Below are 27,524 nucleotides of genomic sequence, written 5' to 3' on the forward strand. Positions count from 1 at the left end.
TTTGAAAAGTTTATTTTATCTTATTTTTTTTAATGAAACCTTTATTTCTATTCTATTGTCAAATCGTGCTTGGGGTGGGGGGTGTTAGGTTTAATAACTAGCTGGTTGACGCTGGTGTAGGTGGTTGACCATTCTGACCACCAGGGTTAACCTAGTAGGACTATTTTGGTCAAGTTGATTAACTCTGGTAGACCACCTTGGGCCATAAATAAACCAACTGCTATGTTTCGAAAACAGCTTGACTGCATTAACCCTGTAAAGCTTGACATATGAAATAATAGCCAGAAAAGGAATGGTTTATTGAAACTTTAGACAAAATATAAAAAATAAAATCTAAAAAAAGCTTTTTTTTAATGTATGGATAGTCAAGTAAATTTAAGGTGTCTGAGTGTTCATCTTGAACTAACAATATAAAAGTTATTCTTATATAAATATCTAAATGATTTCACTGCCAAAAGATGTGTTTCACAACCTAAAGGGGTAAAAGGTTTTTAGAATTAAACTAAAAGGCTTTTTACTTGATAAAGAAAGTATAAACTATCATCAGATGACAGAAGATTGTGTACAACCATTTTTCAGCAAGGTATTTATCATGTTGATCATTTAATTTAGAGGTATCAAATATGGTACAGTAGGGTTTATAGGGTTAAGTCAAGTACTATATTGTCATTGTGTAACACAACAAAATTTCTCTTGTGACAACCCCAAGGTGCATTTAAAATAAGACAATACAAATAGTTAACAATACATATACCAAAAAACAAAACACAGTAGTTAATAAATACAAGATGAAATAGTTAATAATAAATAACTGGATAATTATCATAGCGATACAATAATGATTCAAATATAAAATAAGATGAAGCTGGTATGGCCTGTTGTTTTCCAGCAGAAAAAGCTTTTCTATATACAAAACAAAGCTTTAAAACTTTACAAACCAGTTGCGGGTGGGACAGTAATAACTTATTGTGTGTCCCACAGGTCATGGTGGTGCTCAAATACCTGTTTCAGTTTGGCTTCTTCCCGTGGAATACTGAGTATGAGCTGAAGTTAAATGAGGACAAGCCGTTCTTCCCTCCACGCATCTTGGGACTGGAGAAAACTGACAACTATATCCGTTATGATTTGCTCCAGCTATTGGTCCTCTTCTTTCACCGGTCACTTCTCCAGGTATTCAGCTCAAAAAACAAGCCTAGACTAGTTAAACTGTTTCAGATGCTTACCATCTTAAAATGGTAGAGTTAAAAGCATTCGCTGTTTCTGTTCAAAATCTTTCAATTCGAAAGAATTGCATTGGTATGGAAGTTACCTTTGCATGCCTAATTTTAAAATACAATCTAATGTTGACATATCAGGGCATTCTACATGGAATTCATAATCAATCTTGTGTTACCACAACGGTGTCGTTTCTGTGAAGACTTACAATCTACAAACACCATTTTCTTATATGTGACCCTGGACCACAAAACCAGTCTTAAGTCGCTGGGGTATATTTGTAGCAATAGCCAAAAATACATTGTATGGGTCAAAATTATAAATTTTTCTTTCATGCCAAAAATCATTAGGATATTAAGTAAAGATCATGTTCCATGAAGATATTTTGTAAATTTCCTACTGTAAATATATGAAGACTTAATTTTTGATTAGTAATATGCATTGCTAAGGACTTCATTTGGACAACTTTAAAGGTGATTTTCTCAATATTTAGATCTTTTTGCACCCTCAGATTCCAGATTTTCAAATAGTTGTATCTCTGCCAAATATTGTCCAATCCTAACAAACCATACATCAATGGAAAGCGTATTTATTCGGCTTTCAGATGATGTATAAATCTCAATTTCGAAAAACTGACCCTTATGACTGATTTTGTGATCCAGGGTCACATATTATGACTTGGCATCTAGTTTGTTCGTGATATATTTTTTTCACTTTGCCTCTCTCAGCGTTATGGTCTCTGGGACCAAGAGGGCCCTCTGGAAGAGAAGAGCAATCTTTCATCTGTGGAGAAGGACAAGAATGAAAGAGACGAGAAAGTCTTTCAACTCTCAGATGAAGAGGACAGCCAAGCACAGCCAGAGCCCAACACGGAGGTGCTGTCAATGACACCATCGACAGAATCACCGACCGATGCTGAAATACAGACTGACCCAGAGCCCAACATACAAACAAATACCCTTGATACGGTGAAGGAGGATGGAAAGAAGAAGAGTCGTTTCCTTCGCTTCCGCAAGAAAAAACAGTCGGAAAAAGGTCTGTTGCGAAAAAAAAAAAAAAAGATTATTTGCAGTATATAACTATATATTTAATACATCTAAATAATGTCTGTAAGATTGTACTGAGTTACCTGAACCGGTACCTGTTATGTGTAGTGTTATTTTGATATATGTATAAACAATCCTCTTACAGACACTGTACAGAAGGAACCCAAGAAGAAGAAGTCAAAGAAAAGCAGCAAGGACGCCAGTAGAAAACTATTGAATGCTGTTGGAGGAAAACTCAAAGGACTTTTCTTATCCATGTAAGATTCTTGTTGCTTTTGTCTCAAGCCAGCAGGAAAGACTAGATCATTGCAGCTTATCAAAGTCTAGTTGGTTTGTTGATGGTCTGCCAGCGCTGATAAATCATCTAGATCATCTAATGATCATATCGGACCAGTTGGCTTTTCCAGGATGGAATTAAACTGATTTTGTTGTTGGGTATTGCAAAGTTGCAATATTTATTTGTTTTTCTCACATTAATATAAAAAAGCAGAGCAAAACTATGAGAAGACCAAGTGTACTGTGGCATTGATTAGCACACACTCAGTTATTTTGGCAATGCTTTACAATAAGGTCTCGTTAGTTAATGCATCAACTAACAATTAATAATGAACAAGACGTTTGTTACCGTATTTATTATCTTTGTTAAAAATGCAATTGTTCATGTTAGCTCAAGTCCACTAAATAATATTAACAAAAAAGGCATCTTCTGATCTTAATAATGTATTAGTACAGTATTAACTCAATCAGTATTAGTAAAATTAACTCAAATGCTTTAGAAGTATTTTGCATTGTTAAATAGTTAACTAATGTTAACAAATATAATCTTATTAAGTCAAGTCACCATTATTTTTATTCTACCAAAATCTAAACTGTACACAAGATAAGAAAATAATTGTGCATGGTCCAGTGCAGATGAAGAAAAAATGAGTAAAATAATGCAATTTATCACACATACAATATATACATGTGTATATTATAAATCAATAGCTAATAATATTGATATGTAGCATATCTTAATCCACAGATTTATACAGTCATATGACCAGCTTTCTGCTGATTCACAGGTTCCTGCTCATCTTGTAATGATGTGAATTAATGTGATATTTTGGGTTTGACTGCCGTTCATTTTATCTTGTGGTGTGTTTTCATTCGTGCAGAGTGAAGAATGTCTATAAGCCAACCTGTGGATTCTTCCAGAACATCCTTCATGCAGAATATCGGGCAGCTACTGATGTCTACGCTCTTATGTTTCTTACTGATGTGGTGGATTTTATCATCATCGTGTTCGGTTTCTGGGCGTTTGGAGTGAGTATAAAAAACCTTACAGTCTTAGTCATAAAAATTGTAAAGGAATGCCTACAGAATTTGCATTTGGAATAGAATGATTTGGAACCAATTCTAAATGAAAAATTCTCAACCGCTGGTTTGAGTCTGTTAAAACAGTTAAAACTCTAAATGCAAATAATAAGATAAATGTATAATAATACTACATTTAGGAAACTTGTTGACCAGTTGAGAACCAATGTGAAATGTTTGCTCTGTCTCAGAAACACTCGGCGGCAGCAGATATAGCCTCCTCTCTGTCTGAGGACCAGGTCCCTGAGGCCTTTCTAGTCATGCTCCTCATTCAGTTCAGCACCATGATCATTGACCGTGCACTTTACTTGCGGAAGAGCATCTTGGGAAAGCTCATCTTCCAGGTTATACTGGTTTTCGGTATCCACCTGTGGATGTTCTTCATCCTTCCTGCTGTCACTGAGAGGTAAGGAAGGCTGTGTTCAGATGCATTTTGAGTGTCGGAGAAGGTTCACAGGTGATCTTTGATGATCAAGACAAGACAAATGAGATATTTTTCAAGGAGTGTATATCATTTTGTTTATTTTCACAGGGTGTTCAATCATAACTCAGTGGCCCAGCTCTGGTATTTTTTCAAGTGCATCTACTTCACTTTGTCAGCGTATCAGATCCGTTGTGGCTACCCTACACGAATCCTTGGAAACTTCCTGACAAAGAAATTCAATCACCTCAACCTCTTCCTTTTCCAAGGGTAGGCACTTTTCTTAATTCTTCTTCAGAAGTTTATTTACTAATAGGCACAATTTTTTAGATTATTCTGAAATGTAATTCATTTGTTTCCTCAGGTTCCGCCTGGTTCCGTTTTTAGTTGAGCTTCGAGCAGTGATGGACTGGGTTTGGACAGATACGACACTGTCTCTCTCCAACTGGATGTGTGTGGAGGACATCTACGCTAATATCTTCATCATTAAGTGCAGCCGGGAGACAGAAAAGGTAGCAGGTCCTCTTTGGCATGCAAAAACATTTTTGATTATACCTCAAATTTTGGATTCGTTCATCGTTTGTCATTCAGGTGTATCATATGATCCCAAATAAACAGTGCATATTTGTAGCACTTTCTAGACATAGAATATAAATCTGTCTCACATTACTGTTGACTGATATGTTTAATAAATTATAATACAAAAAACTAACCTAGCATTAAATATCGGACTCTTTAAGAGAAATTTGCAAATACTTGAAATACCTTTTTTTTTAACCATTGTTTTTTTTTTAAGAAATGCACAGTTCAGGGTTTTAAACCAAATTTCTGACATATCCCACATGGTAACAGGGTTGCAAAAATGGAAAATCTCATGACTTATACAGGTCCTCGTCATATAATTAGAATATCATCAAAAAGTTCATTTATTTCACTAATTCCATTCAAAAAGTGAAACTTGTATATTATATTCATTCATTACACACAGACTGATATATTTCAAATGTTTATTTCTTTTCATTTTGATGATTATAACTGACAACTAAGGAAAATCCCAAATTCAGTATCTCAGAAAATTAGAATATTACTTAAGACCAATACAAAGAAAGGATTTTTAGAAATCTTGGCCAACTGAAAAGTATGAACATGAAACGTATGAGCATGTACAGCACTCAATACATAGTTGGGGCTCCTTTTGCCTGAATTACTGCAGCAATGCGGCGTGGCATGGAGTCGATCAGTCTGTGGCACTGCTCAGGTGTTAGGAGAGCCCAGGTTGCTCTGATAGTGGCCTTCAGCTCTTCTGCATTGTTGGGTCTGGCATATCGCATCTTCCTTTTCCCAATACCCCATAGATTTTCTATGGGGTTAAGGTCAGGCGAGTTTGCTGGCCAATCAAGCACAGTAACACTATGGTCATTAAACCAGCTTTTAGTACCTTTGGCAGTGTGGGCAGGTGCCAAGTCCTGCTGGAAAATGAAATCACCATCTCCATAAAGCTTGTCAGCAGAAGGAAGCATGAAGTGCTCTAAAATTTCCAGGTAGATGGCTGCGTTGACTGTGGACTTCAGAAAACACAGTGGACCAACATCAGCAGATGACATGGCAGCCCAAATCATCACTGACTGTGGAAACTTCACACTGGACTTCAAGCAACATGGATTCTGTGCCTCTCCACTCTTCCTCCAGACTCTTGGACCCTGATTTCTAAATGAAATGCAAAATTTACTTTCATCTGAAAAGAGGACTTTGGACCACTGAGCAACAGTCCAGTTCTTTTTCTCCACAGCCCAGGTAAGATGCTTCTGACGTTGTCTCTGGTTCAGAAGTGGCTTGGTAGCCCTTTTCCTGAAGACGTCTGAGCGTGGTGACTCTTGATGCACTGACTCCAGCTTCAGTCCACTCCTTGTGAAGCTCTCCCAAGTGTTTGAATCAGCTTTGCTTGACAGTATTCTCAAGCTTGCGGTCATCCCTGTTGCTTGTGCACCTTTTCCTACCTAAATTCTTCCTTCCAGTCAACTTTGCACTTAATATGCTTTGATACAGCACTCTGTAAACAGCCACACCTTTCAGTAATGACCCTCTGTGACTTACCCTCTTTGTGGAGGGTGTCAGTTTTCGTCTTCTGGATCATTGCCAAGTCAACAGTCTTCTCCATTAATGTGCTTTCAAAGAACAAGAGATACCCGGAATTTATACTGTATGGATGGTCATTAATTGAAACTCAAATGTAAATATTCTAATTTTCTGAGATACTGAATTTGGGATTTTCCTTAGTTGTCAGTTATAATCATCAAAATTAAAAGAAATAAACATTTGAAATATATCAATCTGTGTGTAATGAATGAATATAATATACAAGTTTCACTTTTTGAATGGAATTAGTGAAATAAATCAACTTTTTGATGATATTCTAATTATATGACCAGCACCTGTATAATTTTTTATTTGATTACCTGAGGTTGAGCACTATTTTTGGTTTTGTACTTTATTCATGGAAATTATATCTTCATCGTTTGATTCTAATGTGTACCTAATCTTACTTTTTGGCTTAAACTTTTTCTCTGCAGAAATATCCCCAACCAAAAGGGCAAAAGAAAAAGAAGATTGTCAAGTATGGGATGGGCGGCATTATTATTCTGTTCCTCATTTGCATCATTTGGTTCCCACTACTCTTCATTTCACTAGTGAAATCTGTAGTGGGTGTGGTTAACCATCCCGTTGATGTTACTGTCACAGTCAGGCTGGGTGGTTACGAGGTAAAATGAAATACCATTGTAACATTTCGGTGTTTCAGTGTTTAACACTTTGATAATTTGAGAGATTTGACTCATGTATCCTCCTGCAGCCTTTATTCACAATGAGTGTGCAGCAGCAGTCCATCCAGCCTTTCACTGAGAAGGACTACAATCAACTTGCCAATATGTTTGGAAAAAATGCTGTAAGTAGACATTACCAGTAATATCTCTCATTAATAACAGTTGATACTGATAATGACAAGATAACTGATATAATGCTGTTTATGTTGCACTGTATTTACTCATTTCACTAAAGAATAGAGTGCTACAGTGATTATGTATTTTTGTAGGCCAAACTCAAACTTTCAGTGAAACTGAAAGAGATGTCAGAAGCTTAATGGTGGTTACGTTGAAGTCGTGCAACTGTGGTTTATAGTCTATTAAGTGTTTTACTTCTGGCGATTTTAATTAGGCTTCAGAATTTATAAACTCTGTTCATTTGCAAAATTTCATGATGAACAAAACAAAAAGTTTTGCTGGTCACAGAGACGACAACATCCGTACCAACCTGTGCTAGAAAGAACAGTCGGCTTTTCCATTAGTGTCCAATAATGAAATGTGTCCACAGGTGGCCATGCAGTTTATTACCATGTACAGCTATGAAGACATAGTCACAGCCAACATTGAGGGCAGCTCAGGGTCAGTGTGGCGGATCAGCCCACCGAGCAGACGGGAGCTAATAAAGGAACTGCTTGGCAGCACAGGCGACATGACTCTCCGTCTGGATTGGAACTTCCAAAGGTCAGTTTGATGGAGAAGGACAGTGGTTTTGAATTAAACTTGCTTCTGTTGGGAGTACAGCACCTCACACTCATAATGTGTTTGTGTCTGAAAGGGACCTGGGTAAAGGTGGGACAGTGGAACATACTTTTGACAAGCACTCCATCAGTTTATCACCGAAGAACCCAGTCAGAGCGGACCTGGCCTCGCTGCTTTTGGGCAACCGGAAGGATCCGGTGTAAGTTTTGTGACTACATGGGGGAAAAAATCTTTGTCATCCTAGATACACATCTCATGTTAATTTTTTTTTTTTTTTTTTTTTAGAGACAAAAAAAATAGTGAGGTGACAAGTGATGATAGATCACGCTCACTCAGTTCATTTTCATCACTTACATTATCTTGGTTGTAGTTCATTATAAAATTATAGGCACAAACACTAAACCCAATTGTTAAGGCCTATTCACACCAAAAATAACTAAAAAGATAACTATAAGTAACTATAAGATAACTATACTCAAGTAATTGCTAACCGAATATGAGAAGACGAGTAGCGATTTGTATTTTCATCATATTGGACCTACAAATAAAAGTGCATAGTTCACCATTCTATTTCTTAATCCCCCAGTGTTCAAGACATGCTTACGGCCTTGTTTTTGGACTCACTCTGATTGTGATCATTTCTGTAATTCTCTTGTAGACACGTGCTGCATATGTTTCCTAACTACATCAGAGCACCTACTGGAGCTGAAGCAAAACCAGTTAGCCAGCTGTATGAAGGTAAAAAGCATTCAAACATATTTTTAGTGTTTTAGTCAGGCACAACACATTCCCAGTGAATTTCCCTAATGATTTGTGAGGGATTTCCACCGTTTGAGACATACTGAACATTAATTTATACCGTTGTGTAACGTCATATTTACATCCAACTTCAAATGTACATCAAAAGTTAAATATCCAAATATTCCTCGGTCTATCATATAAATTTTATGATTGATGGATAGATAAATTGATTAATGGCAGAATGTGGCATAACAGGGTGGAATCAACATGGAAAATTTCTTTAAAAATATTTTTGTAGTATTTACAGTTATATACACATATACATTATATATATATATATATATATATATATATATATATATATATATATATATATATATATATATATATATATATACACACACTACATATAATATATAAAACTTATTTTGTCCTGGCAGGTGATGAGGAGGGATATCAAGATGTGACTTTGTCACTGATGAGAGAAGCCTCTGTGAATACCACTGGAGCTCAAGAGTGGTGGGACATCAGCATTGCGGACTGCAGGAAGTCCTGTGGCGTCCTACCTATGGTCATCTTTAACGACAAAGTTAGCCCTCCAAGTTTGGGCTTTCTAGCAGGATATGGGTACACAGCATTCATTCCTTTCATGAGATGTAGTGCAGGCTTTTACTGTATTTGCTGTCAACTCGATTGGAAAACATTTGATTTCTTGATCGTGTCAGTGTTACATGTTCCAGAATATTCCTCTAAATACGTCTCTCCTCCTCCTCCAGGATCATGGGTCTTTACGTGTCGGTGGTTCTAGTCATTGGCAAGTTTGTGCGAGGCTTTTTCAGTGAGATCTCTCACTCCATCATGTTTGAAGAACTGCCATGTGTGGACCGCATCCTCAAACTATGCATGGACATTTTCCTGGTGCGGGAAACTGGAGAACTGGAGCTGGAGGAAGAGCTTTACTCCAAACTCATCTTCCTCTATCGCTCTCCAGAGACCATGATCAAGTGGACTAGAGAGAAGAACGAAGACTGAAACTGTTTTGTAGCTGGTGCAGCATCACATGGTTGGACGTTCTGCATCATGATGTCCGCTTCGGCCTCGAGGCCAGTTGGAACCAATGGAGCTTTACTGCTCTTGTGACATTGTATAAGTTGGTTGATTCAATGTCTTATGAACAATGAGTCCATAGCCATTTCTCCAATGCTACGGACGTTGTTGGCTTCTTTGTACTCAGAGGTTGGATAACGGGGATCAGGTTAAGCCTCTGTGTGTTCTTCTGCCTGAACTTTGTTTAGTTTTGTCAGCAAGCTTGAAAATCAGCCTCTCTCAGAGCGAGTCAATGTTAGTGATTCAGACGCTAGCCGTAAGGACCTGAAGACGCTAACCCAGTGTCCTAGTGACCAGTGGGCGCAGAATGGTAGGACCTTCAAAGTGCAAATCCAAACACTAATAGTGTGAATCTTGCAAAACCATGTCTGGGTTATACTTTATCCCAAAATTATATTTTAGGACTATTCACTCAAAAATGAAATTCTGTCATCATTTACTCACCTTCAAGTTGTTCCAAAACTGTCTAAGTCTCTTTCTTCTGTTGAACAAAAAGGTATTTTATAAATGTGTGTTACCAAACAGTTGCTGGTCCCCACTGACTTCCATAGTATGGAGAGGGAAAAAAAAATACAATCAATTGTCAGTGGGTACCACTGTAGATGTTCAGTAGATGGAGAAAAAAAAAAAAAAAAGGTTTGGAACAACATAAGGCTGATTAAATCATGATAGAATATTTTTTTAGTGCACTTTTCCTTTAAGATTTGTGTGTATAGGAAGTCTTGGCACTATTGCAGTTTTGCAGATTTTAAGACGGTTGACTGATTTCTATAATATATCTGGATTTTTTCTTATTACTATAATACAGTAATATACTGAAATTATAAAAATCGAGCCCACCTAATACTCATCGTGATATAATGTATAAATATTCTACAACTGAAATATTTTGAGTACTTAATTAGCATGGAAATTGTCAGGCAAAAAATAATTAATTAATAATCAATTTTAATGATCACATAAGTAGGCTTAATTTTCTTACTAGTGCTTGTGACTTTGGGGTAAAATATAACCCAGACATGGTTTTGAGGGCTTTGTGAGATTTTCACTCATTTTAACTTTGTTTTTGTTCTGTTACTACAGCAAAAGTGTTTACAAGCCAAAGTATCATAGGATGAGAGCCATTTAGTATTTTGTTTCTGGTTTTACAATTTCTGATCAAACACTTGAAGTCATTTTTCCTCCATAAAAAAAGACAATCAAGTAATTTGAATCTGACAGCTACATTGTTGTTTTGAATGGAAAGCGCCACACTTCCATTCGCTAAGTGCTGGAATGCTGTGCTTAGCAATTAGGGTTGTTAGGACATTGTGTAATTGTATATGTCTTAAGTGCACACATTGTGTAATGAGTGTGCCAAATTTCATCTGTAAGGGCTGGAATAATTACGTCCACTGTATGGTTATGCAAAGGGCACGAACAAGTACTCTTTGCTTTTATTTTCTTCTTCAGAAATCAAATGTGAGCCTGTAAAAATTCCTTGCTGTGTAGCAGTTTGCTAAATTAAGAAATCAAGAATGTTGCCCTTCTGCACAAATAAATTACTGTATTAATGATTGTGTTATGTCTGAATTATTACTAAATGTTGACAAGGTTATGTTGATTTAAATTTCAGCAGGCGTATTCACAAATGACTTTTTATTGACTTGCAAATGAAATACTTTTCTGATTTGGTTTTGAATAGGGTGAAACCATGCATTAGCAAGGCTAACCCTAGATACAGTCCTATAGAGAAAGCTTTTAATCCAAATATCTGCTAGTCTCCATCTTCCTCCTCGTCCTCCAAAAGGTACTCGCTGATTTCCATCTTCATTCGAGATCTGTGGAAAGAAACGGGTAAGTCTCATATATACAGAACAGGTACCAGTGATATTTAGCAGAAGTTAAAGCAAGTCTTTTTCGAGTCAAATTTATTAAAATCGCAATTCATACAGGTTGTTTCAAAATAGCTTCACGGTGATAAACAGGACAACAATTATTTCAATTATGATACAACTTCAATTTCAGCTGTAAAGCAGCTCTACAGAAGAAAAGTGTCATTGTTCAGTTCAACATTGATTGAGTTTAATTCAACAACAGTGTCAATGTTTCAAAGTTCATCAATTATGAAACAAGTTCAATTCGCAGTTCTACAGAAGACGATCATTATTTAGCTAAATTCAGTTTAATAAGTGTTTGTATTCTCATCCAGTAGTGGTATTTCTCTACTGCAGGCAGCTCTAAAATCTCTGATCGCAATACGAAAGATTTTCACATATTGTATACGGCTTCAAAAGTCACTTTTATGGTGCTTTATTTCTTCTTTTTGAAACTTGACAGTCCCAAATCCTCATTTGCATTTAGTGTATGGAAAAGAGCATCCAGATATTCTGGAAAATCATTCTGGTTTGGAAAGGGTGAGTAAATGATGGCATTTATTTAGGTTATGGAGCAGCATTTCCCACCTTTTCTGTCGTTTTTCTGCCTCTGTTATGATGTAAGGTGGAAGAGCGTCTGTTGCTACCTGTAGGAGAGAGTAAGCTCATATATTATTGACATTACTGATACATATATTTATTAGTGGACAGTTGACAATTATTTCCCTAAAATGATGTTGATTCAGAATGTATATGAATGTTTGTGTAAATAGTCACATTTTTGAAGAACAAATATTCCATGTAGTCTCTAAATTTATATAATATTTCAAATTTGAATATTACAGTAATTATAAAAATAAAATTGAAAAATAAAATGAATTTGATGAGTGCAATACACATAATTATTGGACCCATGAGTGCTGAGCTTTTCTCAAACTCACCATGTCCTTGATAGTGAGTCTACAGCTGTAACACAAGAGTGTCTTCAAGTCCTGATGTGAAGGCAACCTGAATTACAATTCAGAAAAATGTAAAAAGAGGCAAATTAAAGCTTATAGCATCGAATGCATTCTAACTACTGACTGAGCTTGGAGGCCAAACCTCACCTGTTTGAGGAACAGCAGCCTCCAGGTCCACAACCCTGACCCTCTGTGCAGCACCGCTCTGCAGACGTGTCCGGAAGTTTGATCTGGGACAGCTGCTCAGATACCAAAGTAGCATGGAAGGCAGAAGCTTTACCTGCAAAAAAAATAAATAAATAAAAGCTTGCTGATTAATAATTATTCAAAACTCATAATCCTACTAGAAAGACAGGTTATAGTGGTCAAGCTGGTTTTTGGAACATGGTAGCTTTTTTACACTAGACTTTAAAATGGTAGGAGTAAAGGCAACTGGTTCACTGGAATAATTACACAATACATTAAGAACATATTGAATGGAATGTGACTAGAATTGTTATGCTTTTGTTGATTGAAATTATGAAATAACTGCTGACAGCACTATTTTTAGTCTTTCACAGTCAGTAGAAGCATGCCTGCAGCCTATCTGGCAGCAAATGACACCCACATCTCATCAATGCTCTTACTTTTGCCTGACAATGCACTAAAACTCATACTCTGTAGTGCAATCCGCACTAATGCATTTATTTCCACAGAGCTTGTATGTAAGTAAATGATGTAAAACGGGAGCTTTATGAGACAAATGATTATAAGCAAGTGAGAGAATTCAATTATTTCCAACATGCACTCATCCAAGGCACTTTTATTTCATTAATGTTAAGTGTTTGAGATTTTGATGGAATTGACTTCCACTATGTGACTCCATGGGTTCACTGCACTTTCTTTGATAGATTTGATTTCCACTATGTGACTCTGAAAGTTTGTGCAATCCATTTATCCTTGGATGCAATATAACAAAACCGATATCAGATTACGGAAAAATGCTTAAATATTGGGAAAAGAATAAAATGGTAAAAACGATTATCGGTCAATCTCAACTGAAACTCAAACTCTGAGTTAGCAATTGAGGACCATGTCAACGTGTGAAATAAACATGACCTTAGGTGTATAACCTACCTACTTTAATGTCGAGAGCACAGAGACACAGCAGGCACTTGGAGGCAGGTTCAGCGGTTTGACTTTGAGGGGGCATTACTGTATGAAGTTTCTCACTAGTTCTGGAGAGAAAGCATTAAGTCAAGTCAGACAAGCCATCTATTTAAATGCAATTATCAGAGGACACCAACTGAATTCAGGGTCAGAGCCATTGTTTTCAGATCAATTACCTGTAGATAGTGCTAACAGTGGAGGGGAAGTCAGACTGTAGGTTGGTGACAAAACTCTCCGTCAGTCGCTGGATGCTGGCTTTATCGTGGGTCTGAAATGAAAGGGGAGTTTACCGTTAAACCGCCGATATCAAAGTCAAGTCAAGTCCCAAATCAGATCTGTTGTTTCAGGTAACAAAGTTTCAAGTCTACTTAGAAGAACTGAATTTGCGATGGCAATGGCTGTTATAATATCTAAGACCGCTATCACACTATGTCACTGGAATTATTCAATCAGTTATGTGGGTTTTTAGTTAGTCTCTGTCTTAGATGCTTAGATGTCTTAGTCTCTGTCATCTAATATATGAATGGCACAAAAGCTGCAAGCACTTTCTTGAAATGGCAATCAGATTAAGCAAAAGTCTACACACATTTCCAGAATTTTCTGGACAACCTATCACTGACAAACACTGATGTGCAGTTGTTAGAATAAGTTTTTTTTAAATATTGCACAGTGACTCAGACTTGACTACAGTGTATGCTCACGTCAGTACAGGACACAACTTAAAAGACATTAAAAGCCTACTGGGGGAACCCATCTAAAGCGCTCTAGCACACTTGCTGACTTGCTTGAACGTTAAGTAGGACGGGCCACATGGGAAATGAGGAGGAGGTCTGTGGTACCATAGTCAAAAAAATAAAAAAATAAATAAGCATACATATCCTCAAATATGTTTTCTGAGGAAGCAGAAGGTGAACCAATCCAAACCAATTACCAGAAATAAAATTTAAAAAAGTCAAAAGAAAATATATTTTATATAAAGAAAAAGAGACTATTTACTCACTCAGTGCTTACTTAATCACTACTCTAATACTACTTAATACTTATTCAAACTCTCATTGTGTCAAGATGTTTTTCATTACTGTATAACTGTCATGAGAATGAGCTATTTTTGAGCTCAACTTGACATGATGACAAAAACAATAGTAAACACAGGCTATGATGAATTATCACGTGTCCTCAACTAAGGTTCGACTCAGCATTTGAAGCAGCATGAGAGATATACATGACTGAAGGCGTAATGATGTTGAAATGACAGTGATGCAGGAACATTATTCTTTTCCTGATGACAGACTCTCACCTTGGTATCCAGTCCTGAGATAAAAACTGAGGGCACATTAAACATCCTGCTGTAGAAGGCGATCTCTTTGGATGAATAGTCCCTCATGGGCCGCACTATCACCACATCCCCATACCGAGGATCAGAGAAACCCTACAAAACAGCTTCATGTTGATATAAGAAACATTTGGGCTTGATTTAATCGTATGACAGCATAGAACAAACTTTACTCACCGTATCTGAAGCCAGTGCTGCTCCGCGACCCAGAGCGATATTACTGAGCAGTTTGACGGCCAATCGTGAGCAGCTATCCCCCATCATGACCTTCGAGTAGCCGTTCTCACGGGCAACGTGCAGAATCAGGTGCTGCCTGTACAAATAAACATTTCCGAACTTAAATCTTTATAGCAGGGCATTGCTGAATTCTTGATTATGATTGGTTTAGAGATACTTCAATGCGTTTGAGGTCAATAATGCATTCTGCAGTCATCAATTTTCTGTAGTGTTAATATAGTTAACTAAAGCTAAAACAAAGTGTTAAATTATCTAAACTAAAACTATTTTTATTACTTAATAAACATTAACTGAAACATAAAATATCAAAAAACTTAGTTGCCAAGGCACATTTTCTCATTTTGTTTAGATTAAATTAAAGTACTAAAAGTACTAACTGAAGTACTAACTGGATTAAAAGCATAGTGACAAAATCATTTTTTTTTTTAATTTTGTAAAAAAAAAAAAAATTGTATAACTAAAAATTAAATCTATATAGATATTTTTAAAATACTGAAAGTACACATCAATCACTAAAACTTTTGACTAAAATTAAAACAGAAAATGTACAAATAAAACAAATTCAAAATATTAACAAAACTATAACAGTATATTAATGATACTAAAATAACGCTGATGACCACCAAACCATATAACTGACCATCTTCTTCCGTATTTTATGGGAAAATATTCTAAAACAAGGTGTCCCCAAACTGGGGTTCGCAAAAGAAATACAGGGGGTTCGTGAGAAGGTAAAAATTGATGAAAACACAAAATTTAAAATGAAAATTTATTTATTTTAAATAATTAAAATTATTTATTCAATCAAAATAAAACTTAAAAAAGATGGAATACTTTGTTTCTTTAACTTTATAACCAATAACCAACATTACAGATTAGTGAACATGCGAATGTGTTGTTAAAGTATTCAAATATTTAAAAATCTCAGGGGGTAATTTCAAATATGTATTTTTGACCAAAGGATTTGGCTGACAAAAAAGATTGCAAAGCCTTGTTCTAAAATGTAAAATCCCACATAACGACTTCAGTTAACACATTTAAGGATGCAAACACGTTGATTTTGCATTTTAAAACTAATATTTGTCTAACAAGGTTAAAGCAGACAAGTCTCTAATAGCTCTTAATGCTGTCATACAGAAAGAAAAAAAAAAAGGGTAGGGAAACTAACCAACTGGCATGGCCCAAATAGACTAAATTGTCTAAATAAAAAGTCGCTAAAGACATCATTACTATTTAAAAAGCTGCTTAACTTCCACTAAAATCATTGGGAATGAATACTCAACACACAGTGGCTAAGCCAGACACATATCTTCTAGATCACTTCAGTTGAAGAGCGTAATGTTAAAAGGACACATTACAGCAATGCCCTCCAATACGGTCTGAACTGTTAGTTATAGGCGATAAAAAAAAGCTTCAGAGAATGTACTGAGTTATATTCATTGCGAAGGCAAATGTCTCTAATCACTTCATCACTCATGGTTCTATCCAGTGATGCTTTAAGCTCTAAGAGAGACTGATTGCCTGACTCAACACTCAAACAGACTTCAAAAATCCAGTTCTTCAGTGATGATTCAGTCTAATGTCACACAAAAGTGATCAGAGACAGGAGGGGTGAAGGGGTGCATGACGCAAAGAAAGATTATGAAAGCATCAGGAAAGTACCACAAAAAGCTTGGGGAATGACTCAGCTGAGCCATTGTCATTATATAAAAAAATAAATAAGTAAAACACAAAGTGCCGATAAATCATCTTGTGCTTGGCACTTCAAACACACTTTTAACCCTTTGATGCACAACATGGGTTTCAACATCATTTATTATTCCAGATAGTCTTTAAATATGTTGTTTTTAATCTCTACAAATTATGTTGTTTATTTTTCCTTCCCTACTTTATAAACAAACACAGTTTTTGTATTTACACATCAATTTTACACACATGGGTCAAAAATGACCCATATAGAAACCTTTGATATTTGCTACTTTTTGCAAGTAGGAACATATTTACTGCAGAAAACTTTTCACCTGCCCCACATTTCACAACTCAACATGGCTGCTTTTGTATAATTGATGCATTTAGTCTTATTTTATCATTTATTACCACAGAAAATATTTAGTATACTGTGGAAGATAACTGGATATAATATTTGAACATTGACCTTGAAATCTATTACTACACTGTAAAGTTGAGCCAACTTAAAATTTTAAGGCAACCAGCTTCAGCAACTTATTTTTGTGGGAGATTCTTTTTAGAATTTTAAGTTGGCTCAACTTTTCTTTTTTTTTTTTTTACAGTGTAGTGAGAAAGAGAAATATGTCCAATACTATTAACTAGATTGTTGTTGACATACTCTATTTTAGCTAACTAATGTTAGCTAGGTCAACAAAATAAAAGTCAAAATAATATGATATTATATATAAGTATATATCACTGCTGTCAGGCAGAAACCTCGTATCTCCACATTTCATAATTTTTAATTTTTTGTCATAAATCAGTGCTATTGGTCCCCCTTTATGTCTGTCAGTGTTCCTGAAAAGTAATGGTTTTGGACATACAAGGTTTCTGTCTGACAGCGACAATATATAATCAGTATATACATGATCAACTGCTTATTGTGCACTCTTTATCTAGAGTGTTAGTACGGCTGATCCCAGACATTCTAGATTATCGGCTGAAATGTTTTTAGAGATGTTGCATGATGAGGAAGATCAGGCAATTCTTAGTTCTGTGCAGTGTCTAAAATATCTGATGCTGATGACCTAGACTGTGCCACAAGGTCAATTTGGAGTTGTGGGTGTAAATCCAGCTCTCCTATATGAAGAAGACTCTGTGATGACATTGAAGACTTGTCTGATGAGTCCTCTGAAGAGGAAAATAGTTTGCACCTACTCATGTAGGAGAACATGGAGGTGGCCCATGGTGCTGTAGTACAATGTGCTGGATGTTACCACCATCACTGCATGCACCAGGGGCAGCCAACGTCGGCCCAGAAGAGCCACAGTCCTGCAGAGTTCAGCTCCAACCCTAATCAAACACACCTGAACAAGCTAATCAGTGTCTAAGGGTTACTAGAAAGCTACAGGCTGGTGAGTTTTTAATCAAGGTTGGAGCAAAACACTGCAGGACTGTGGCTTTTCAGGACCGACGTTGGCCACCCCTGGCCAACACCACCTTCTCTGTTCAACACCCTGATTACATGGGTGGTGTGACCAATGCATGACAGCTATTCATCAAGGAGCTGGTCAAAGAGCTTGTCGTGCCACATATGAAGAGGTGCTTGGAGGGTACACCCCTCCTTCAAAACCATATTACAGAGGCAATGGGAAGATGTGGGATAAAAAACAAAACACAGCCACCACCTGGCCCACAGGTATACATCAGACAGAAGGGTCAATCAAGAGGATGAGGTGCAGGATCTGCCCAGCTGCCAAAGACAGACAAGTCAGCTGGTGTTCAGTGTCAAGCCTGTTTGCAAGGAGCACAAACCTGTGGTTGTCATTTGTGAGGCATGCAAGCACTGAGATGGCAATTTGAGATGGCACTGTACCTTTTTGATTTTATTTTGTTAGTTTTATTTTCATCTATTTGGTCATATTCACTACAGTTGCACTACAGACAGTTCAATTTTAGTGTTATCGGTTATCAGTGATACATGTATGTTATGTGTAACTAAGTGGCAAATAAACATATTTCAAGTGTTAAATGTGTTGGTCTAACAACTGCTAAAATAATTATTTTAACAAAATGTCTTTATTCTTTTGTTTTATCATGCTTGCATAGATGGGTCATTTTTGACCCATGTGTGTAAACTTGATGTAGTAACACAAAACCTAGGAAAAAATAAATATTAATTTGTGGTCATTGTAAAAAGATATTTTGAATATTCATGGGTCATGGAATTTACAGATCAGAGAATATTAAATGCAGAAATAAACTGATTTCAAAAGATAAAAAAAAAATACCCAGCGAAGTATGAAATACCATAGGAAATGAATGCGGGTCATTTTAGAGCCATGTTGTGCATTAGAAGGGGTTTTCATAGCTTGTGCATCAAAGGGTTAAAGAAGTTGTTGCCTGTCAATTTACTCACAATTTAAAGTAGTTAAACTATAATCAAGTAAAAAATTTGAGAAGTTAGCTACACTTAAGCAAGGGATAATGTAGTCAGCCAGTCATCATCACAAAATGTAAATGTAAAATACAAATTGGTTTTATTTCGCGATAATGACTGGATGAAAATGATTCCCTGCCAAATTAATAACTCCATGGACAGAAAAATACTGATGCAGGTTGAAATGATTGGTCACACTTTATTTTAAGGTCCAATTCTCACTCTTGATGATGATGATTATGAAACCATTAACTACGACTTTTGCCTCAAACTAATTTGCTGCTTATTTATAGTTAATTTATAGTTAAATTTAGGTATTGGGTGGGATAAGGGATGTAGAATATGGTCATGCAGAATATGTGCTTTATAAGTACTAATAATAAACAGCCAATGTTAATAACAGGCATGCTAATAAGCTATAACTAAGCTATAACTAGTTAATAGTGAGAATTGGTCCCTATACTCAATTCTTACCCAATTATTATATTACCGGTATGAGAAGAAAAAGAGTGCAGAGTAAAACAACAGACATGTAAGAGAAAAATAATTGTTGCATGGGGAGTAATTTTTCTTAGATCTCGAAAATAACTTCAAGGATTCTATGTGAACAAACAAGTATAACACTGCCTGCCAATACAGTCTCTGATTGGCTCAGTGACGTGTCTGGTGTGGAAAACTGTTTAATCGCTAGAACTTTATCACATTGCAACTGTGCATCATCATTTTGTAATGCATTTTCATTTCTGTTGCAACATTGGGCTAGCAACTCTGAAACGGCAAGGCTACTCATAATTTAAAGTAGCTTTAAGAGGCTCAAAATCAAGAAGGATCTCTATTAGTGCAAAAGCAAGTTGAACAAATACATTTACTTACACTTAACTAGAGGTCGACCGATAGTGGATTTTACCGATACCGATAGCTAGGTTGGACCACACTGGCCGATACCGATTAATCAACCGATAGTTTTCAAAATAGATACTGAAAGAGAGTTAGTGCTTTACTATAAAAAAAAAAAAAAAAAGCAGCAACAGTACTGAACCATACTTTGTAAATGAATAAAAATATTAATATTTACTATATTGATCATTAAAGTTATTTCATAGTTTGCTAATGTTAAAAGAAGAAACTTTAAAATTTAAAAAATGTAGCCTATTAGTAGCTAATAGTGAATGTTGAAATGAACAAACTCTAACAAGGAACAATACTTCTACAGTTTTCATTACAAATGGACCCTTATTGTTAAGTATTACCATTTAATTTCAACAGCCATGCTTAAAGATGGCCATCTTTAAATATCTACACAAGGCCATAGAATTAAAATTACATACATATGGATATTGTATGTGTACTCACACACTTTATTTGCTTTTATTTTTTAACACTTGATAATTATCTAATCAAAAAAAAAAAAAGAAAAGTTAGTCACAAAAGCGCAGCGCTGCGTCTAGGAGAACTCAGAGGTATCTCACACACACACACACACACACACACACACACACACACACCAGACGCTTTGCGTTCAAATCAAGTGGCGGTCTAAAACAATTTATTTAAAGGGGTGGTTTACTGCGATTTCACTTTTTTCATTTTAAATAGTGTGTAATGTTGCTGTTGGTGCATGAACAGTATCTGCAAAGTTGCTGCGCTGAAAGTTCAACGTAAGCGGACTTTTAAAAATCAGGAAGTTTAATGCCTACAAAAGCGACTCATATGGGACTACAACGAGATACTTCCCGGGTTGCATACGTAAAAAACCCATAAATTTGCATCAACCCCTCCCTCCGGAACATGCAAAAAAGGGGGCAAGGCCATGTTCTGCGGCTGTGTCGAAGAGGAAGAGTTATAGTGGAGAGTTGTAGCCATGCCGTCGAAACGCTGTTATTTTCACCCAGCTGTCAGGTCTTCTGTGTTCGGGCTTCCTACGGATGCTGTAGTTCGTCAACAATGGTTAAAATTGATGTTTGATTATGTTCCTGACAATTACAATCCTAATTTAGCTCTCTGTGCTGCGCATTTTACGGAAGACAGCTTCCAGAATCTACACGAGTTCAATGCGGGATTCACACAGAAACTATTACTAAAACATGGAGCAGTTACAACTTTAAAACCAGAGGAAGCAGTTGTTGGGCCACAACCTGTAAGTAAGATTTCATAATTTTAAATGTATTTGCATGTATAATTTCAGACATAATGTTTTAGTTTTATCAAGGACGTAAATAAACGCCAACGCTGGCTTTAGTAGCCAGTTAGTTAAATGCTATTTAGTGTGTCTATGACAAACGTGTACAAACTTCAAAAAATTATATGTAATCACAACAGCAAACTTATCAGTCAGAAACGTTTGTAAGAGCCGTGCTTGCGGAAGTTCTGCTTGACTCTCTTCATTACCGCTTTCTGGGTCTGATTCTGGCTCAAACTGATACGGCAATATTGACAATATTATTTACATTTGACCGCAGCACATGCAACTGTCGCCCGTGAAGGTAATGGGCGTGAAGTTTCCGGACAATGTGCAGTACGCAGGTTAGCCAATCACAACACACCGGCCCAACTAACCAATCTGAGCCCATCGCCTGTTTCTGAGGGAGTGGTTTCAGAGAATCAGGAAGTCAACCGGTCGTTCAAATGACAGAGGAGAAAGCGGCTTACAATAAAGGTGAAATATATGAAAAATAAGGCGTTTTTTAACAAACGAAACACGAAGACATGTTATATTGCACCCCATAAACACAAACAAGCAAAGAAAAAAAGCAGTAAACCACCCCTTTAAATCACCAAACGGACATAAGTTTGCTTCAAGAATGAACAATGTGGCATAAATGAGTTTGAAGTTCGGTGTTTAAAAAAACAGAGCAAGCGGAAAGAGAAAGCGCGATCTGTATTACAGCTCTATATGAAGCATACAGACTTTATTAGAGCCAAAGAAAGACAAACGTTTTGCTGAAAAATGCACAATACATAATTTATAGCCTAGGGTGAAGTCATTATACATTCACAACGATCTGGGACAAATATAATGTCATTTAATAGAAAACTATGTGAATGGCACTCTGTTCCGTGGCAGGATTTTCTGTCAGCTGTATTTAAATGCGAGTTTCCCGCTCTGTGCAGCGCGCAGTGTCACGTGTCAAAATAAACAACACGTGCTGTCAGTGATTTCCACCTCTAGAGGCCGCTCTCGTACTGTATAATGCCAGCAGACCCTTCTCAGCCACTCCGGCAACGGTTGCAAACCGGAAAACTATCGGCATGGATTTTTGCCGATAACCGATAGTTGTGGCAATCAACTATCGGTGCCGATTAATCGGTAAGACCGATGAATCGGTCGACCTCTACACTTAATACAACTAGTAAAGACCATTAACCAAATGCAAAGCATAGTTACTTTGTATAAAAATATTTATTTATACATAAAGAAGTCAAATGTTGTACAGGGACTCAGAAATGATTCAGTGAGATTAGCTTTCTGAACAAACAATTTATAAAATAAATCAGATTAACAAAGAGTTTGATAGATAACTGCCTCACTCAAATAAATGTTTGCTGGAAACTCACCTTAAGGTCTGTAACATATCCTCTTTGGCTGTGAGCGTCTTCAGTGATGACAACAGCCTCTCGAATGCCAGCTTGTGTTCGGGAGAATATGCAGAGTCCTCTATACTGAGCTGAGCCACAGCACTGACTACATTCTCTTGTGTGAGTGTCTGTTTCTCTTTGACATACTGATCCACGGCTTGTTTATAGCTGGGATTGGATGGGTCTGGATCAGACGTGCCAGGCACCAGTACAGAGGTAGGCAGACTGAAAACCTAAAACACAGTCAAGAACAAAGCATTCCACCAGTCAGAGTCTCTATGGAGTTGCAAACAAACCCATCAAACAGTCAAAGTGATGCCATGAAAGTACTGCAGCTGTGATTCAAGTGATTCATGTCATTTAAGATGTGGACTAATCATGTTATGATTGATTATTTGATTTTAATTAGTACACAGAGGAAAGAAAATTTGTCTGTTAATGTATTGGGTCAGTTTACCTGCTCTAGAGGAACTATAAAGTAAGGGAAGCCAGTCTCTGTGAAGATGCTCTTCAGCTGAGCATTAGACCTCTGCCGCTCCTCTGTACTCCGGCCACAAGCTCCGCCATCTAATAAATGCCATGCACAACTTCAAATGTCACCAAACGATCGATGCTAAAGCATCAATTTCAGAAACAGGAATAATGTCCGATTTGTCCGATTCAAAGAGATTTACCGTCAATGTATATGATTCCAGGCACAAATCTGAACTTTTTGGGAGCCTCCCGACTCAGCCCCTGAAAAAAGAAAGCAGAAAGTCACATTTATTCATACCGCGCTTTAAACAACACAGATTGTATCAAAGCAGCTTCACAGTAATTAACAGGAAAATAACTGTGTTAATTTCATCAATTATGAAACAAATTCAATTTCAGCTACAAAGCAGCTCTACGGAAGACAACAGGGTCATTATTCAGCTTAAGTAAATTCATTGTTAATTCAGTTCAGTTCAATAACAGTGTCAATGTTGCAATGTTCATCAATAATGAAATAAATTCAACTATAAGCTATAAGGAAACAGTGTCATTATTTAGCTAAATTAATTTCAATAACAATGCTGACGTTACAGAGTTAGTGTCATTATCTAGCTCAATTCAGTTAAAATTTTGTTCTCACCTGACATGATAATATATGACAGTAGTGCATCTACTAGTGTATGACCGTGAAGATAGTAGTGTAAAAAAAAAGAAAAATAATAATAATAAATCTTGGGAGAAACAAAGCTCAGTTGAGGGTCCAGTTCTCCTTTGGTTTAGATGATCTAAAAATGAACTAAAATAAAGTAGAGAAATAAAGACTGCTGGAACCAAGCCTCAAATGGTAACTTGTTTCACATTGCCTGTTAGAGCTGGCAGGCCACTTTGAATAATCAGCAAACATGTTCCTCACACACTATGGCCCATTTTGTTCTATAAAAATGCCTAGAGAGCAACATGGTGTATTTACCTCTTGAACTTGTGAGAGCATCGAGCAAGAGGCTGCACCACCAGAAACAGCAAGAAGAACCTAAGAAGAGCATTTAGTGTGAAGGTCAGTGAAAGTTCAACTGAAACTGAGGAGATGAGCAGTCAGTGTAGATGTTGAAGGAACTAAGGAATGTAGCATCGAGAGAAACCATATGTGACCCTGGACGACAAAACCAGTCTTAAGTGTCAATTTTTCGAAATTGAGATTTATACATCTTCCGAAAGCTGAATAGATAAGCTTTCCATTGATGTATGTTAGGATCGGACAATATTTAGCTGAGACACAACTATTTGAAAATCTGGAATCTGAGGGTGCAAAAAAATCTAAATATTGAGAAAATCACCTTTAAAGTTGTCCAAATGAAGTTCTTAGCAATGCATATTACTAATCAAAAATTAAGTTTTGATACATTTATGGTAAGAAATTTACAAAATATCTTCATGGAACATGATCTTTACTTAATATCCTAATGATTTTTGGCATAAAAGTTGCTACATTCAAAGCAGTAACTAAATCAGCATACTATCATCTCAAAAACATTGCAAGAATTAGATGTTTTGTTTCCAGTCAAGACTTGGAGAAACTGGTTCATGCCTTTATCACCAGCAGGGTGGATTATTGTAATGGTCTCCTCACCGGCCTTCCAAAGAAGACCATTAGACAGCTGCAGCTCATCCAGAACGCTGCTGCCAGGATTCTGACTAGAACCAGAAAAACTGAGCATATCACACCAGTCCTAGGTCCTTACACTGGCTTCCAGTTACATTTAGGATTGATTTTAAAGTACTTTTACTCGTTTGTAAATCTCTAAATGGCCTAGGACCTAAATACACTGGAGATATGCTCACTGAATATAAACCTAACAGACCACTCAGATCATTAGGATCGAGTCAGTTAGAAATACCAAGGGTTCACACAAAACAAGGGGAGTCTGCTTTTAGCTATTATGCCGCCCGCAGTTGGAACCAGCTTCCAGAAGAGATCAGATGTGCTAAAACATTAGCCACATTTAAATCCAGACTCAAAACTCATCTGTTTAGCTGTGCATTTGTTGAATGAGCACTGTGCTACGTCCGAACTGATTGCACTATGTATAATCACTTTCTATTCTTAAATGTTTTAAATTCTTTTAAAATCAATTTTTAAATCACTTTGTTTTTATTGTTGTGATTATTAATGACTATTTCACTTCCTTTTATGTAAAGAATTACCATTGTGTATGAAATGTGCTATATAAATAAACTTGCCTTGCCTTGCCTAAAAGAAAAATCTATCATTCTGACCCATACAATGTATTTTTGGCTATTGCTACAAATATACCCCAGCGACCTAAGACTGGTTTTGTGGTCCAGGGTCACATATGTATTGTGTTTTATGCTCTTTATGTTTTTTTTTTTTTTTATTAATTCAAGCATTTATATCATTTATTATAAGCATTTACGTAATTTTTCTAATATTTTTAGATTTTAGATTACTTATTATTTCCATGCTCTTGCAATGTTTGCTACAGTTTATAAATTTAATTATTGTAAAATTATTACTATTATTGTAAAATAACACTTTTTAAATTTGAGCTGGCTAGACAAAATACAGGATGAAGTCCAGTTCAGACAAAGTTTGACGAAGATTATTCAATTAGCCCTGCTAATTCTTAATGATCATCACGTCGTCTCCTCCCAGGCTTATTAGAAACTTTTAGTAATTACAGTTTTGGGCACCAGAAAAAAAATTACAATTTTAATACTCCTGGCATGGAGATTCAATCTAAAACTTTCGGTACAATATAACAATGTCAAGAAAAACAATTCAATTTACAGGTTTCTCACTCTTTGACCAATAAATTGTCACTGATTTGTCCATGTCCTTTTCAGTCATTACTGGATTAAGATTTTTAAAAATCATCTTGATTCAACGATTTGCTAATGAGTCATTCGACCATTTTGTAAACCAAGAACTGATTCATTCACAAAATCCTGGGGTTAAAATATTTTGGAGCAGAACATAACTAGAAAAAAAAACTAATCAATATAATTATTAATAATTCCCTATTTTCTTGTTTTCCATTACTGTGGAACCCACTGAAACTAAGGAGGTCAAGAGACTACTTTTTTAAAAATATATATACATTTACCTTCTCCTGGGGAAAGATGACACGATTCTTTCCCAGCATGGCCCGAAACTTGTGTACGAAGTACTCCTTAAAGCAAGACCTAGTAAACAGACAGATACAGTTTTTGATAAGACTGCATCATATATTAAGTGTAAGTGACAAGTTGAGAAGATTAATTAATGACCTACTGGCAAAAAGCATCATTGACCCGAATGATGAGCACTGCAGTTCCCTCCTTACATTTCATACACTTCCTGTTAAGCCTAAACATGTGTCACATATGAATAAGTTTGAGCAATTTGTCAATAAGAACAACAAAAAATATGAATCATTGTAGTGCTATAGTATTCTTTTAGTACCATATTAATGTGCAAGAGCCATAAATGTGCCGTGTGTCAAAGTACCGCCATTGCACCAAGGTACACTATGCATATTATGTTTACAACAAAGTACTGTGTTGTTGGTACAATTATGGAGTCATATCCGCAATGATATAATGGTCCAATCATTACCACAGATGCCCAAAATATTGTAAAACCATTCTTAATTAGTTTCTTAATTATTTATTGTCACACAGAGGTTGTTCAATGCAGCTTACGTCGGCACAGGTATCTTCTCCTGGTTACACTCCAGACCATTATAGTCTTCTTCAACTTGACACATAACCGCTTCAAATTCACAAACTAAGAGACAAAACGGGTCCAACCATACGATGCTCTTCTTCAGCCCGTTTAGAAGTGTGCAATTCTCTCAATACTTATTCAAGGGAATCGTTTAACTGACACACATTGGCTTACGCTTGTTTTCACGTGTGTGTACAATACTATATTTTCCTGACCCCTTTTGATGACGTACCGTGACCACGCCCATATGTTTGCGTCGTTTGAGTACTTCAGTGTCATTAACGCTATTTTTATGTTTCATTTTCACATCGCCTGACATTAAAGTTTTAATGTTATCTGTTTTCTTAATGTATTATGTTTATTTTCTGCATCGTCTGACTTTAATGTATATTAAAGTGTTAGCGTTTTCAGTCAAAAAGAAATGTTCAGAAATTGTATCACTTTTTTATCATATAAAATAATAGTCATTCCTTGTTTTATTTTATTTTTTTATTTTTTATTTTTTTTATTGACAACGTATTTGTCACATTCGCTACATTCATGTTGACGCCATCTATCTATGCTCCATGGAATTGTTTTGAATGCAATATCTGGGAAATGTAGTTCTATTGAACAGTCACTCGCTGTAAATGATCGCAGTAAAAAACTACAACTCCCATCATTTT

At 36.2% G+C, this 27,524-nt stretch overlaps 2 protein-coding genes across 4 annotated transcripts in view; one reads left to right on the forward strand and one right to left on the reverse strand.

Annotated features, from left to right (window-relative positions):
• The window catches only part of piezo1 (piezo-type mechanosensitive ion channel component 1), a 100,839-nt gene extending 89,842 nt beyond the window's left edge, over positions 1–10,997 (forward strand). For both annotated transcript variants that reach the window (XM_058783477.1, XM_058783478.1), the window contains 14 exons: positions 982–1,170; positions 1,944–2,250; positions 2,407–2,518; positions 3,419–3,566; positions 3,809–4,023; positions 4,150–4,308; positions 4,403–4,550; positions 6,609–6,797; positions 6,887–6,979; positions 7,405–7,577; positions 7,672–7,794; positions 8,254–8,333; positions 8,777–8,963; positions 9,113–10,997. In XM_058783477.1, coding sequence (XP_058639460.1) covers positions 982–1,170; positions 1,944–2,250; positions 2,407–2,518; positions 3,419–3,566; positions 3,809–4,023; positions 4,150–4,308; positions 4,403–4,550; positions 6,609–6,797; positions 6,887–6,979; positions 7,405–7,577; positions 7,672–7,794; positions 8,254–8,333; positions 8,777–8,963; positions 9,113–9,368 — 2,379 coding nt within the window. In that variant the 3' untranslated portion in view covers positions 9,369–10,997. The remainder of the gene's footprint in view (positions 1–981; positions 1,171–1,943; positions 2,251–2,406; positions 2,519–3,418; positions 3,567–3,808; positions 4,024–4,149; positions 4,309–4,402; positions 4,551–6,608; positions 6,798–6,886; positions 6,980–7,404; positions 7,578–7,671; positions 7,795–8,253; positions 8,334–8,776; positions 8,964–9,112) is intronic.
• A 69-nt stretch (positions 10,998–11,066) lies between these two features.
• ctu2 (cytosolic thiouridylase subunit 2 homolog (S. pombe)) lies at positions 11,067–27,082 on the reverse strand. Of its 2 annotated transcripts, none has more exons than XM_058783499.1 (15): positions 26,835–27,082; positions 26,425–26,499; positions 26,258–26,336; positions 24,106–24,165; positions 23,336–23,396; positions 23,119–23,228; positions 22,641–22,894; positions 14,918–15,053; positions 14,705–14,836; positions 13,584–13,675; positions 13,375–13,475; positions 12,406–12,538; positions 12,241–12,307; positions 11,888–11,946; positions 11,067–11,263 (listed from the first exon to the last, which is right to left on the reverse strand). In XM_058783499.1, the coding sequence occupies exons 1-15, from the start codon at positions 26,897–26,899 to the stop codon at positions 11,200–11,202; spliced, it is 1,488 nt and encodes a 495-aa protein (XP_058639482.1). In that variant the 5' UTR covers positions 26,900–27,082; the 3' UTR covers positions 11,067–11,199. The 2 variants fall into 2 exon arrangements, 1 of the variants encoding a protein (XP_058639482.1); XR_009272275.1 differs by having other exon boundaries at positions 11,183–11,263; positions 13,379–13,475.
• Positions 27,083–27,524: the final 442 nt, after the last annotated feature.

This window comes from Onychostoma macrolepis, chromosome 07, assembly GCF_012432095.1.
Source record: "Onychostoma macrolepis isolate SWU-2019 chromosome 07, ASM1243209v1, whole genome shotgun sequence".
NCBI lineage: Eukaryota > Metazoa > Chordata > Actinopteri > Cypriniformes > Cyprinidae > Onychostoma > Onychostoma macrolepis.

What these genes read in the sequence shown, in the direction of transcription:
- ctu2 (XM_058783499.1), bottom strand. Translation starts at nt 26,899, where the DNA reads ATGTGTCAAGTTGAAGAAGACTATAATGGTCTGGAGTGTAACCAGGAG. An exon ending in GAGAAGATACCTGTGCCGAC is followed by an intron (nt 26,500 to 26,834) that starts GTAAGCTGCATT and finishes ACACATGTTTAG; the next exon opens with GCTTAACAGGAAGTGTATGA. An exon ending in TCATCTTTCCCCAGGAGAAG is followed by an intron (nt 24,166 to 26,257) that starts GTAAATGTATAT and finishes TGCTCTTCTTAG; the next exon opens with GTTCTTCTTGCTGTTTCTGG.